The 15,894-nt window shown below is 36.3% G+C and overlaps 1 protein-coding gene across 1 annotated transcript in view; it reads left to right on the top strand.

The window, feature by feature from the left end:
• ptprn2 (protein tyrosine phosphatase receptor type N2) overlaps positions 1-15,894 on the top strand; it is a 1,138,884-nt gene that overhangs the window by 122,278 nt on the left and 1,000,712 nt on the right. The window contains exon 2 of the mRNA XM_069914734.1: positions 13,073-13,123. Within this exon, the coding sequence (XP_069770835.1) occupies positions 13,073-13,123 (51 nt within the window). The remainder of the gene's footprint in view (positions 1-13,072; positions 13,124-15,894) is intronic.

A 15,894-nucleotide genomic window follows, 5' to 3' on the forward strand; every position in this document is an offset into this window, starting at 1 on the left:
CATTTTCTTTCCACTCACATACCATTTGAAGTGATCCCTTACTAATCTCAGGAATTAAATTTTTGAGAATTGATATTGTGGTGAAACATGAAAGTCTGTAGACACTATGATTTTAATAAAAACACAAAAATGCTGGAGGAACTCAGCAGATCTCGCAGCATCCACAGGACACATAACCGATGTTTCGATCCTGAGTTCTTCTTCAAGTTAGGCATCGATGTGTTGTGTTGGGTAGTGCTTAATCTTAAATTATGTTAATATGTTTAATCATGTAATTGTGAAGTGAGTAGGAGGAACAAATATTTGAAATATGTTATTTAAAGGCAAAATGCTTTATCTTCTTGTCATTGTAGCCCTCCCAGGTTGTTTCACAATTGCATAATTAAGCATGTATCTCTGAACCAAGTAAGAAGAGAAGGAGATGGATTTGAAGAAGCTTTGCTGAGTGCAAATGAAAGAGGTGAATTAGATATAATATTAAAGATAGAAATTTTCAATTTATAAAATTGTAGGGTCCATTCTTAGAATTTTATTATAATTGGAAGAATTAAGAATTATCATGTGCTCTGGAGATTCACTCTCTTCTGGCTGGGGGTCACCATTGGATCCACATTTTTGGTTTTTATTTTTTTCCCATTTTTTTCACTTTTTAAAATTTGGTTTAACTCAGCAAATAGGTTTAACATGATCAATTCAAATGATTGTTTCTTATGTTTATTAAGGAATTATTGATTTAGTTTCATCCTTTTTGCTTTTTTTGTGTGCTTACATGTATACAAATGATTTGTTAAGTGCTTTAGTTTATAAAATTCTGCATGTAAGCTTATATGTTAAACTCAATAAAAATATTTTAAAAAGGAAAGAAAAGAAAAAGGTGGACAGATTTAAGAAGGGAATTTAAGAATTTACAAATCTTGGTATTTGCAGATTTATTTGCCAAAGTCATTGAGTCAGATACCATGGAAACAGGCCCTTCATCCCACTTAGTCTGTGCTGTCCATCAAACTTCTATTTACACAAATCTTACGCTATTTTCATTTTATTCTCCTTACATTCCCATCAACTCCCGTTTCCCCTCAGTTGAAATTGTTCCCTACAGATTCCACCACTCACACACATATGAGAGGCAATTGGCCAATAAACCTGCCAATGCGAAAGCACATGGGATATGTAGGTCATGAGAGACCTACATGGTAACAGGAAGGACATACAAATTTCACACCATCTGCATCAGAGGTCATGAGTGAACTGGGGAAGTTCAGAGCAGGGGAGTCACAATGTAAGGATAAGGGGTAAACCATTTTGGACCGAGATGAGAAGAAACTTCTTCACTCACTTGTGAACTTGTGGAATACTCTATCGCAAAAGGTTGTTGAGATTGGTTCATGAAATATATTCAAAAGGGATGTGGGCCAAAGTGATCAAGGGTTATGAAGGAATAAGGTACTGAGGTCAGGAGATCAGCCATGGTTGTATTGAATGATGGTGCATGATTGAAGGGCTGAATGACCTGCACCTGCTCCTATTTTCTATGATTCTACAGATCAAGGAAGCTGTCTGTCAGCAGCTCTCCTGGCTGCACCAATGTGCTGCCCTAAGTGGCAGAAAGATTAGAGTCAAGGGCTTGCTCAAAGTCAGAATTGAACAAACAGAAATTTTGGAGGGTTGAAAAATTGGGGAAGGGTTTGAAGGCAGGGTGGGAGACAGGGTTTTGGCGGGATTTGTAAATAAGGATGAGACTATTGTATAAATTAAGATACTGTTACAATTCTATATTGAAGATCTAACAAGAGCTGTGCAAGTAATGATGTTCTAGTCAAGTGTAGCCATAACAATCACAAGGTCACCAGCCTGTGTTCTGGAAACACTGCACCCTACGGGGAAATGTTCAAGGGGAGGTAACCCAGTAGACTGAATCACAAGTACCTTTCACATTGGCACCTTGTCCCTGTAATTTACGGCCGATCTACCAGTTAAGGGTCCAAGGTGAAAGTGCTTTAATCGGCATGCAGGTAGATAGTATCATCCCCGGTGTCTGATGATGCTTGCGTGCCGATTAGCCCAGTGTGAAAAGAACATAGGGTATCCTGGGATAAAGTAGTGACATGTTGATATATGTTTTTGCATGAGTGCTGGAACGTGAAGGAAACAAAAGACTAAAAAGAAGGTATAAACTTTTCCGACCTATATAAATTTTTATAAATGGCTAAAGGACTGTGGGAAAGTCGCAGCGGGAGAGAGAGAGATGACAACCCAAAATTCCATGTGGCATAGAAACCCCTCCATGAGTGCTCCATGGGTGCTCCGTGCATATAGCCCTGTCCCTGCTGCACGGAATTCTAGGAGGACAGGTTCATCATCGCTCTTCCCCACAGCCTTTATAAATTGTGCATTATCGCTGCTAGAACTTTCGTACGGTGTTTATAAATTGTACGGCTATATTTTCCCATGGTCTTTTATAAATTTATAAAGCTTTATATAGGTCGGCACAACAACAGGGGATGAAGGGCTTATACTGTGCTATACATAATGCTTAATGATATTATAATTAGATATGATTAATTTTGTATAAATACAAGATCATAATACATTGATCAGGATTTAGGGCAGGTCCTCCATTGCTCGATGTGTCATTCAGACATCATCAGTGGAGAATAGCATCCCCTGTCCCCAGGGGATGCTTTATGATGAGTGTGAAAGGACATACAGAACCGGTTGACAGTGGTTCAGTGTGAAAGGCAAAAACTGCTTATTTAACTGGTTCACTGAATGGCCAATCTATTGGTTAGCCAGTGTGAAAATAGCTACATACTAATTGTAGAGAGTATGTTCTGTTAATATTAATGAGAACAAGGAAAAAATGGTTTGGAAAAGATGAAAATGACTTTGGTAGAATTTGTAAAATTCAAAGCCAGAGAAATTAGAAAGAATGATTTATGCCCAATAGTCTCTGTAGGAAAAAGAAACTGTGATACTTTTTTCCTCAAGTAATTTAATATGCATTAAGCATCTTTATTTATTTGACTTGAATTAAACATTAAACTAGACTCAGTTCCGTACCAAATGTACTCCAAAAGCTTCATGCTGTGCAACAGACTGAGCTACAATGGAGTGTGATTTCACAGGCAAATTATGCACAATTCACGTGGAACCAGTGTTAAAGGTATAGAGCTCCTTACATCAGCTTTGTACATTTGCAAAACATAATTGTTTTAAAATGATGCTGTACATTTATTACTTCCATGAATTCTTTGTGCTCCTTAGGGGGAGAGACATCACTATTGGAACAAAATGCTTATTTAATCGGGGGCCTCCTGTCTCCATGACAACCACTCATTAGAGTCCGCAGAATGATTTTTCACAGAGTAAAACGTAAAATGCCCCATATTCTTATGACTGTTCATGTCTCTAATAACATTCTTTATTTCCAAAGCAAAAGATTTTCAAGGACACTAGCATTGAATCTTTATTCTACCTCCATTGATTGCTAGGAAGACTGTACATTTTACAATTGGATAACCTTGTCAGCTTGGATTATGATTTGGAGTGTGCTTCGATCTCCTGAATGAGAGACAAAAGTGATATCAACTGCAATGAGTTTGCTCAGCATTGAGCAAGATCCAAGATACAGTGACAAACTTAGGGTGATATCCAGGCAAGTCAGCCATACTTTAGTACAACAGGTTGTGCAATAATAAAACATAAGTGCAGAGCATGGTGTTACAGAGCAGATGTTCAGTTAAAACAGTGCAAGGACTGTATCCTAGTACCAATGAAAGGTCTATTCAATAACTTGATTATCAGGGTTGGGGGGGGGGGGGCTGGTGAAGAAACAGTCCTTAAAATCTGGTAGTGCGTTTTCAAACTGACAGGAGGAGGGAGAAGTGACTGTGACTATGGTGGGGAAAGTCCTTTCTCAAGGCAGTGGGAAGTTCATACAGGGTCAAAGGAAGGGAGGTTGCTTTGCATGGTGCCTGAGTTCCCTTGAAAACTCTGCCATTTCTTGTGATCTTGGGCAGAGCAGTGGCTGTACCAAGCTGTGAAGAGAAACTATGTTCAGATATTAGGTAGATCAAGTCTTAATTATTGGTCTATGATTAGACTGGAGTACAGCAAATCTCATAAAAACAGCAGATGCTGAACATGCTCTGCAGGTCAGCCTGTAGCTGTGGAAACAGATCATTTGGCCCACTTTCTCCATGCCCTCCAGTTGGCATTCTGGGCTAGTTCCATTTGTCTGCATTTGATCCATTCCCTTGTAAGCTATTTGTATCCAAATGTCTTTTGAATGTCCAAATTGTATTTACTTCTATAACTTTCTTTGGCAGCTCATCGTAAATAAGGGCTATCCGCTGAGTGAAAATGTTGCCCCTCAGGCTCCTCTCATCTTAAATGTATGATTTCTAGTTCTAGAATTGTCTACGCCACACTTGCTAGGGTTAAATTCCATTAATCTCTCCTTGGACCACCTACCCAATTGATCTAGATCCTTTAGTAAACTTATAAATCCTTCCTCGGTGTCATTTATTCTGTCACTTTTGGTGTCATCTGCAAATTTTCTAATTATGTTAACAACATTGCCACCCAAATCATTAATACAATTAATAAACAACAGTGGACCCAGTACTGACCCCTGTGGAACATGACCTTCAATCAGAAAAGCATTGGTCTAGTACTACTATCTGATTCCTTCCATTAAGCCAGCTCACCTGGGGGCCATGTGATTTACCCTTCCAGACCCTTCTTATGCTTTGATACTCCCGAGTCAGGAAGATTCATGACTCACCTGGGCACCTGCATTTGGTTGGCTCCCTTGCATCTGCTGCCCTTGTCCTTTTTTAATATTTTATTTAAATTCCACACATGTATTAATTCAAATACAACATATATCAATCATATACCACATAACTAAAATAAATGCTTTTATTATAATCCCCATAAACCTCCCCCAAATAATTATCCCAGAAAGAAAGAAAGAAATAACTAAAAAGTAAAAGAAAATTAAAGAAAATAGAAGTTAGAAATAAAGATAATAACACACTTGGTTATTAAAACTCCCATAGTTTCAGTGAACTTATATCTTGACAAACCAAATATCAATTAATTAACTCCAAGGTGCTGATAAGGTTCTCAAAGGTCTAGGGGGATGGCTTTTATAAATGAATACCTACAATTTGTAAATATGGGTACCAAATCTTCAAGAAGGAATCATATCTATTTCTTAAATTATATGAAATCTTTTCAAGAGATATACAAATACGAATTTCAGCATGCCCTCTATCCAATCCCAAATATGTATCTGATTTTCATGTTACTGCTATACATTTACTTGCAACTGCTAATTCTTTTTGAAACAAATTAAATTTCATTTTTGGTCTTATCCTAATAAAAGTATAGGATCTTGAGGGAATTTAACTCCTGTAACCTGCTCTAAAAATGCTCCCAATTCCATCCAAAACAGTTTAAATTTAGTACATGACCAAGTGAAGTGTAAAAAAGTACCTGTCTCCCGATCACACCTAAAACATTTAGCTGATAAATCTGATTTCACCCTATGTAATTTCTGTGGGGTAAGACACAGTTGATGTAAAAAATTATACTGTACTAATCTGAATTTAATATTTATTGTATTTGTCATACTATCATGACAGAGTTCTGACCAATTTTTCTCCCCAGTATTAGTATTTAAATCTATTTTCTATCTCTGCCTGGATCTGTGAATTCCTTGTTTTCATATCCTTCTTGCAATAATGGATACATAGCTGAAATAATTTTTTTAACAGATTTATTACCAATTGTTGGACCTAATTTATCACATAAAACACATTTATTTGATAATAACAAAATATTGTATTATTCAGTATTGCATATTTAGTTTTTAATTGATCAAATGTCATTGAATTTCCCTCTTGAAAACAGTCCATTATTTTCTTAATTCCTTTGGTAGACCAAATGTCAACCAATTATTCATTGTAAAAGGCTTTTTATGAATCATATTATTCTTCCTTCCTATTTCATCATTTATCTTATCCCATATTGTAATCATATGGTTCAGCAATAGTGTATCTCTATCTCTAGTTATTAATCTCATGTTCCATTTATACATAAAATCTTCACACATTGCCTCTCCTATTTTATCAAACTCTATCTTAATCCATGCTGGTTTCTCTCCTTCTTCAAAGAAAGAAAAGAGAAATCTCATTTGTGCCGCTTTATAATAATTGTTAAAGTTTGGGTTGTAGCCTTCCCAATTCAAATATCCATGTTAATTTTTCTAAAGAAACCCTCACTATTTTATCCTTTCAAAGAAAGTTGCTTATATTTTTATTCAATGCTTGGAAAAAATTCTGTGGTAAAAATATAGGCAATGATTGAAAAAGTTATTATAACCTTGGAAAAATATTAATCTTTATTCAGTAACACACCTGATAAAGTTATGGGTAAATCCATCCACTTTTTTTAAGTCCTCATCAATTTTCTGAAGTAAAGAAATATAATTCAGATTGAATATATTATTTAAATTATTATCTATTCGAATCCCTAGATATTTTATTCAATTCTTTGACCATTTAAATTGGGTATTTCTTTTACACTGTGTGTAAACACCCCCTAATAAGAGGCCATAATCTCACTTTTATCTCAGTTCACTTTATTAAATACTAAACCATATTTCTTCAATCTCAAATATAATTTATGGTTCAGTCAAGTAAATTATAACATCATTCACAACCAAATTAATTTTATATTCCTCTCTAATGACTCTAAACCCTTTTATTTCAGCATCTGACCTAATCAATTCCACTAATAGTTCTATTCCTAAAATAAACAAAGCTGGGGACAATGGACATTCTTGTCTACTAGATCTAGTTAATTGAAAAGAATCAGAAACTTGTCCATTTGCCACTATTTTGGCTCTTGATCCATTATAAATAAGGCTTTAATCCAATTTATACATGTTTGTCCCATACCATATTTTTCAAGAACTTTACATTAAAAATCCCATTCTAATCTATAAAATGCCTTTTCTGTATCTAAGACCACTGCTACACTTAAATATCATCTTTTCTGTGCTAAATGAATAATATTTAATAATCTGGTAATGTTATCAGCTGACTTCCTTCAAAACTGGTTTGATCTATATTTATTAACTTTGGCAAATATTTTGCTAACTTATTCACTAATATTTTTGCTAATGTTTTATAATCAGTATTTAATATAAATATAGGGCTATATGAAGATGGCTTTAAAGGATCTCTTTTTTGGAATCACAATTATAATTGCTATTTTAAAAGATTCTGGTAAGGTATGTGTTTCACCTCCCTGACTTAACACTGGGAGGAATATGTCATTTATAAAATGTTTCTGAGGTAATTTATCCATGTAAGTAACTACTTCCAAGGTCCAGAGAAACGATCTCCTTTTCACTGTACTCTGCAAGGTTTATGGTATGAATGACTAATAAAAGTGACTTGATGAGTTTTTTTTGAATACTTTATTTATGATTTTTTTCAAAAATTATACATAGTAGCATTTTAAATATAAAATATATTAAACTTTTTCTCACAAACACAACAAACAAAAACAAAATAGTCCCTCGATCCCTACCACCACCCCCCCCATACATACAGATCAATGTTTTTGTACATATAATAGTTACTTTTATACCATTTATTGTTCCTTTTCATTAGTGTATCTGGGCCCCTATCGGTCCAGGTATGGCTGCCAGACCTTGACAAAAGTGTTGTATGTGATTTTTTTTCCCATAGGTCTAAAGCTGTTTATTGACTTGGCTTGACTTTAAACATTTTGAAAAATTCAGATGGGAACCCATCCTCTCACGGGGATTTATTACTTTGTAAAGAACTCAATGCTTCCCTAACATCAATATGGTGAAGGGAGCATCCAATTCTCTCTTACCTTCCAAATTCAATTTAGGTAAACGGATTTGAGATAAAACAATTATCTATTTTATTATTGTCTTTTAAAGATTTCGACTGATACAATTTAGTATAAAATTGTATTTAAAAACTCATTAATTCTTGCAGTTTATAAGAAAGTACATTAGAATCATTCTTAGTTGCAATAATTGTTCTCAATACTTGTTCTGTCTTTAATTGCCAAGCAAGAACCTTATGTGCCCTTTCACCCAATTCATAATATTTCTGCTTTGCTGTCATCATCGCTTTCTCTGTTTTGTATGTTTGTAAAGTAAAATATTAAAGTTTTTATTAAAAAGATATCTTCATTTTTCATCCCTATCTTTTCTCTGTAGATCCTTTTCCAAACCTGCTATATCAATTTCCAATTGTTCTACTTCCCTTATATAATCCTTCTTAATTTTTGAAGTATAACTTATGATTTGGCCACATAAATACACCTTAATTGCATCCCATAATATAAATTTGTTTGTAACCAAATTAGAATTTGTCTCAAAGAAAATATTCATCAGTCTTCTAATAAATTCACAAAAATCTTTCCATTTTAATAACATGGAGTTAAATCTCCATCTATAAACTGATTATTCTCTATCTTCCATTATTATTGCCATCAATAGAGGAGAATGATCAGATAAAATTCTTGCTTTATATTCTGCTTGCTGAATTCTACTTTGAATCGGTGCTGATGCCAAAAATAAATCTATCCTTAAGTAAGAATCATGCTGATATGAATAAAATGAGTAATCTCTTTCTCTCAGATTCCATCTGAGAGATTAAATTTGTCTTTCATCAACAATAATGTTGTTTTAGCTGCTTTAGACCCCACTATGACTGGTAAACCTATCTAAAACTGGATCTAAACAAAAATTGAAGTCTCCACCAATTAATATATTCTCATAAGCATTTGCTAAATTTACATATGTTTCCTGTATAAACTTTTCATCATCCACATTAGGTGCATATATATTCATAAGTGTCCAGTTTTCTGAAAAAAAATAGCACTGAATCATAATTTATCTTCCTGCTGGGTCTGAAATTATATTTTGAATTTTAATTGGAAGTTTCTTACAATCAAAATAGCGACACCTCTAGCATTTGAATTAAATGAAGAAGATTCAATATGTCCTACCCAATCTTGTTTCAACTTCTGATGTTCTTTTTCAGATAAATGAATCTCCTGTAAGAAAGCTATGTTTACTTTAATTTTTAAAAAATATGCATTAATACCTTTTTTCTATTGACAGGGCTTTTAAGCCTGTTAATATTATAATTTAAAACCTTCACCAATTTACTCATGAATACATTTTTCATCATCCATTAAAGAACATCACCACTTTACCTTCCCCTCAACTCTTTGGTACTTCAACTCGCCCCTCCTTGAATGAAGATTTTAAAAGTCACAGGGTATTGTAGGATAAAACTGAAACCTTTCTTCCAAAGGGTATTTTTCACTGGATTGAATTCTTTCTTCCTTTTCAACAACTGATGTCTGGATAGAAGATCTTATTTCCATTATATACTTCAATGTTCCCCTTCTTTCTTTAGCTTACTTTGCTACAAGTTCCAACACAAACTTTTTAACCAAGAAACTTCACTAATATAGGCCATGGGTTTTGATCAGATGGCAGTCTATGTGCCCTTTCTATTTCAATATCTCCTTGAAATTGGTCTTGTCCAAAGTTTCTTGGGATCCAAAGTTGGAAAAAGTTATCATATTATCTCCTTCATCACCTCCTTGAAGACTAATAATCTTTCTCAAACAGTGGTTTATTATCAAGAGCCAATGCATCTGTGGCATTTTCCATTTTCTCAATTCTATCTTGCACTTACATCAACACCAAATTCCACATTTTTAATCTTCCTATCTTCAAATCTTTTTTGCATTCTATTAACTATTTCATAATATATTTTAGTATTTTTTAATGTCCAATCTTATTTTCTTAAGCTCTTCCATGATAAGAGATGTCTCAGGACTTACTTTTTGAGGACCCAATCTGGTCTGAGCTTTAGTACCTCCTGTCTCTTTTTCAACCTCTACTTCTTCTTGTTGAATCTATTCTGGTCCCTCTTCATCATCACTGCATTGAAATCCAGTGGTAAATTCAGTTCCAGAAGGCAGCAGTTGAAATATTTGCCTTCTTTATCGATGTCTTCGATGTCCTTGGGTCCATGCATGTGCCACTTTTCACACATGCACTTTTGCACATCAATGTCTTGATCATTTCTCTAGAGCTGCAACAGCAGTGGCACGGTAGATCACGGCTCCCTCATCGATCTGGTAGGAACGTTTACCACAGTGCCCAGATCCATTTGCAAGTTAGGCCCTTCTCTTGATCTTGTCAGATTTTTTTGTAACATTCCTGATGTTCCAGCAATGTTCTTATCTTTCTTCAGTGTGTTACGAGCCAAGAGGACCCCAAAACCCAGCAGCAATAGATACTCGCCAAAACAAATGGTTACTTAAACAAAAGTTGCTTTTAATTATCTTTAAACATGAAAACAGAATCACACTTTAACTTATCACTATTGACTTAACTAATTTAACTTAACCCCCTTCTAATTCTAAGCGTACGTGTATGTAATTTGTGTGTGTTCAGAAAAGTTCTTTGATTCACAGTCAAATCTCATTTCTCATTCCTCCAAGTTCACTGGTTGCCAGCAATTCTTATACTGTGCACAGAATTTAACATCTATAAAGTTCACCGGGCTTTTGTGCTTGAAAGGTAAATGGTTACCGCTCAGGAAGGTTTTTGTTGGTTTTCAGAGAGAGATTAGTTGTTCTAGGACACTCACAACTGATTTAATACCATCAGCCACTTCAGTGTCTTGCTGACAAATCTTGCCACCCTCAGGGTTCTCCAGATGATAACCTCTTTCTTTCAGGTCACCACAGAGTGTCTTTTTGTTTTTCTTGTGCATGAACTACAAGGGCATTGACCAGGCTGAACTAAGCATTCACAACCCATCTTCCAAATGGGGTTTTCCACAAGCTTGCCAGCTTGTCCTGTTCCAGTTTCAGTTGCTGCTGCTGACTGTAAATCTGTAGAACTGATCTCTGTCTCTCTCTCTCTGTCTTTCTCTCTCTGTCTTTCTCTCTCTCTCCCTCTCTCTCTCTCTCTCTCTCTTTCTCTCTCTCTCTCTCTCTCTCTCTCTCTCTCTCTCTCTCTCTCACACACACACACACACACATACACACACACACACACACACACTGACACAGAAAGCCTGTTTTACTCTCTGCTTGTGAAACCACATGACTCTCCTAGAACAGCAAGTTCCACTGCAGACAGAATGCGGCTCCGACAAGCTCTTTCATCTATTTCCTTTTTGTAAACAACAATTCATTAGAGAAGTCTCTACAAAGCTTTTGCAAAGACTGTTGGCCCCGACATGTCTCGCATGAGCAGATCTCCAGTATTTTAAATAAGATCTGTTTTAAAGTGTTTGTATATGACCTACACTAACAAACCTTTCCCACTTTATCTCCCAAAAAACTTATCTATATTTTGTCACAAGTGACATCAATATCTGTCTTTTGTCTTCTGTCATTTGTTATGTACTTTCTTACACTTTAATTCCTGTCATAAATCAAAATATTGAGTGTAGGAGTTAGGATGTTATGACAAAGTTGTATAAGACATTGGTGAGGCCAAATTTGGAGTATTGTGTGCAGCTTTGGACACTGAACTACAGGAAAGCTATCAATAAAATAGAAAGAGTGCAGAGAAGATTTACAAGGATGTTGCGCAGACTTCAAGAACTGAGTTACAGGGAAAGGTTAAACAGAGACTTTATTCCTTGGACCATAGAAGAACGAGGTGAGTTTTGATAGAGGTATTTAAGATTATGAGGGGGATAGATAGAGTAAGTATAGATAACCTTTTTCCATTGAGGGTAAGTGGGATACAAATCAGAGTACATGGGTTAAGAGTGAAAGGGGAAAGGTTTAAGGGGAATGTGAGGGGGAACTTCTTTTCCACAGAGGGTGGTGGGGTGTGGAATAAGCTGCCAGCTGAGGTGGTGAATGTGGTCTCAATTTTAACATTTAAGAAGAATTTAGTCAGGTACATGGATGGGAGAGGTGTGGAGGGCTATGGGCTGGGTGCAGGTCAGTGGGACAAGGCATAAAAATGGTTTTGCACAGACTAAAAGGGCTGAAGGGGCCAGTTTCTCTGTTGTAGTGTTCTATGGTTCTATGAGAGAATACATAGGAAAATGCAGAGGTGGGGATAAATTTGTCTAATCTATTATTGCTGTAAAGGAGAAAGGAATGAGCAGGACCAATATTCACCAGTAGATCATCCAATAATTTTTCAACCCCCACTTACAATTATTCAAGTTCAAGTTTATTATTATCTGATAGTTCATGTATAACCTGACGAAACAGCTTTTCTCCTACTTACGATGCACACACATACACATATATTATGCAGTAATAATAATCACATGTATACATGAAGATATAATTTAAAATAGATACTGGAATATAAATGGGTTAGAGGATACTGTTCATCAATCTCACAGGCGGTGGGAAGAAGCTATATCCCAGCCTGATTTGATGCTCCTATACACATTTGTCTTGATGATAATGGGTCAAAGATGTTGTGCACTGTTTGGAAAGGGTCCACAATAATTTTCTAAGCCCTATTTAAGCAGCGGTCTTGCTAAATGTCATCTACAGAGGAGAGGGAGATCCCAGAATTGTCTCGGCTGTTTTGACCTTTCTTTGCATTGACTCCGGTCTGCTTGTTTTACATCTACCATGTTGCAGCCAGACAGGACACTCTCAAATGTGCTCCTGTAGAATGTGAAGATGGAGGCCAGTAGCCTCCTTTGGAGTTGGCGGGGTTGCTGCGCCTTCCTGACTAATGAGAGGTTTTGTGGGGCCAGGATAGGTCATCCTTTTATTCAAAACTTATTCCCACTATCCAAACCTTTCTTTGCTCTAGAAGAGAGGTTTGAGAAATATTGGCAGAAGAAAATAGGAGCTTGATAGAGAATTGTGATAACTCTTGCACAGGCACAGTTTTAGGATAAACGTTATTCAACAAATATTCTTGCCTCTCAATAGATTCTGCCTACTGCTTTAGAATATAAATGCATCTTTAATTGATTTATTTTTTTCTATCTTACAGGCTGCTTTTTTGACGCTGATGTTTGCAATCCTTATGAGATTTGTGTGAACGGTGAGTAGTTCTGCACCTTCTGAATTTGTTTGTACTTCCTGGTTGTCAGATCATGGCTGTTAAACTGATGGATTTGGTAGAAAAAAATAGAAAGCCAAAGTGTGGGATTTTAAGGTTTTGGTATTCAGTGGGACCGGAATGTCTGCATTATAATCACTGCCATTTCTCATTCAGGAACAGCAAACAAATAGAAAGGGAAGCAAAATGTTGACCGTCCTTAGAAGACTACAGCACAGATACAGGCCCTTTAGCCAGTCTAGTCTATGCTGAACATTGCCAGAGGATTTGAATAAAATAGTAAATATTTCTTACTGCAATTTTATAGGATGATTGTCACAAAAATCATACAACTTGGAATCATACTATTTGGCTCATTGTGCAAATACCAACCATCACATACCTATCCATTTTCCCAACATTAGATCCTATGCACTGGTGATACAACTGCTCATCTCAAAACTTAATTTTGTGAGAGTCTCTGTCCTCTCCAACTTCTCAGGTAATTCTTAAGATTCCACCCGTACTCCTGCTGTCTACCTCTTGAATAAGTAACGGCCAGGATGCAAGTATGTCCATGGAACTGCAAGGTGGTTTTGTAACAGTGCTCATCTCGAAAGAGTGTACGGGCAAGCATCTCCCCCACCTCTTAGACGCCTACTACCTAGAAGGACAAGAGCAGGAAACTCTCAGCTTCACTACAAGCCTCTCCTTTAATCGATTCCCCAACTCATCCATTCCCGATGTGTCAGGATTGTTGAATTTCCTACCACGAATTATTAGTGCAAAGGCTGCCATGGATCAAGGGGAAGTCTTGTCATTTCTTTCATAGGGCCATAAGGAGGAGCCAGCTAATATGGCCTGGTTAGTGTTAGGGAAACATGGAGTAAATCACAAGCTGTGTTCTGTTCAGGCCCAAAAGCTGAACATTGTGATGTCATAGAATTGCTCTTTTATATTTTAAATTTTATAATTTAGACATACACCATGGTTACAGGCCCTTTTGACCCACAAGCCTGTACCACCCAAATACCCATATTAACCTACAATCCCTGTACATTTTGAAGGGTGGGAGGAAACCGGAGCACCCAGCGGAAACCCAGATTGACACAGGGAGAACGTTCAAACTTCTTACAGACAGCGCCAGATATTCTAGCACAAGAAAAGTGGAGCTTAACTGGAAGAAATATATTTTTATTCATATAAAATTAATTTAAATGTCAAATGAACTCTTCACTGCTAATATTGACTTCAGTGTAAAGAGACTCAGTCTGAGCAGATGAGCAGGAGTTTCAAAGTTTCAGAGTAATGGCATGCTGACATTTTCAGATTGCAAATTAGGGATTGACAGTGGATTACAGCATGTCAATGAACTGTTTGACAACTAATAAAAGATCTGATGAACATTTTATTGAAGGCCGTGCCCTTTAAATGTTCACATCGAGAGAACACTTGTTTCCTTATCAATGTCAGTGACAAATAGTGTCACATTGACAAATAATGTCACTAGTCCAGTATCTTGATGGAGATTCATATATAAACACATCAATTCGACGGGTAATTGAAAATGAAAGAAGATGAAATTGCTGAAAATACATTCTGTGATTGGGGAGCTACAGGGAATCTTATTTTCCATTCTTGTGATGGGGCCTTCTACTAGTAAGGGACCTCTCAAGGCCCGAATCTGATGCAGAATGGACAAGTGTCTGGAAGGAATAAATTACCCGAAGGTTTAAAGCACTTGAAGACTGCTGCTGGTGGTAGTTTGATTGATTTGGAAGAAGCACAATTTGTATTAAAGGTTGGGAAGGATTTCATTCCAAGATTATGAAATTTTGAAAGATCAAGGATGGGTGGCTACTTCTGCTCCTACCTTTTTGTGCCTCTATTTAATTCACATTCTGCAAACCTTAAAGCACATACCTCAAAAATTGATGTATACATTGGCAGTTATGGTTACTGGTACACTTGAGAAACTTTAATCCAAAGATTAATTTTTCAGGATAATATCTGTTTCTTGAGGCCGAAGTTTGAAGAATCTTTTCAATGGGAAGGAGAAACAAAGAGCGTGTGCGAATAAAATTGTGAATCCATCTATGCATTAGAATCAGACCAGAGAAGACATCCAGGGAACACTTGGAATCCATCTCAAAGGCAGCTTTAGAATTAGATTGATATTCATGTAATATGACACTGTTTTATAACTATGATAATACATTGAATCTTGAATCATTGCAACTTGGATGATTGAAATCAACAGGGTTGGAAAATGGGCATGTTCACGGAAGTTTCAGAAGGTCAGATTTATCCCAAAGTGGAGACTAAAATCCACACTACATTACAGGTCATTGTAGAGTTATGAAAAGAAAATCTGGAGGTTATAGTGAGATCAGTGCATCAGAATCATGAATGGAACAAGAGTGGCTGCTATCGGAATACGAGTCGTGTGGATTTAGCAAATGGAGCATGACTTGTGACTTTGTCACATGGCAGGAAGGTTTGCCATCAGCAGTGCAAACAGGCCAAAATTCTATCTATTCATTGTTTCAGACTCTTCTGGCAGGGAAGGAGGCCCTCTGCCCATCACATTCATGCCAGTACAGGTCTAATTTTTACTCAGATCTTTTAGCAGCGCATACAATGTTATTCTAACCTACTTGATGCTATTGATAAATTTATTAACACACACACATAAGGACTGTGCATGGATAGGATGAAATTCTTGCTTGCTGTTTGATGGTTTGGGTTAGGTTAGTATGGAAATGTTCAAGAGC

Source organism: Narcine bancroftii, chromosome 1 (genome assembly GCF_036971445.1).
Source record: "Narcine bancroftii isolate sNarBan1 chromosome 1, sNarBan1.hap1, whole genome shotgun sequence".
Classification (NCBI taxonomy): domain Eukaryota; kingdom Metazoa; phylum Chordata; class Chondrichthyes; order Torpediniformes; family Narcinidae; genus Narcine; species Narcine bancroftii.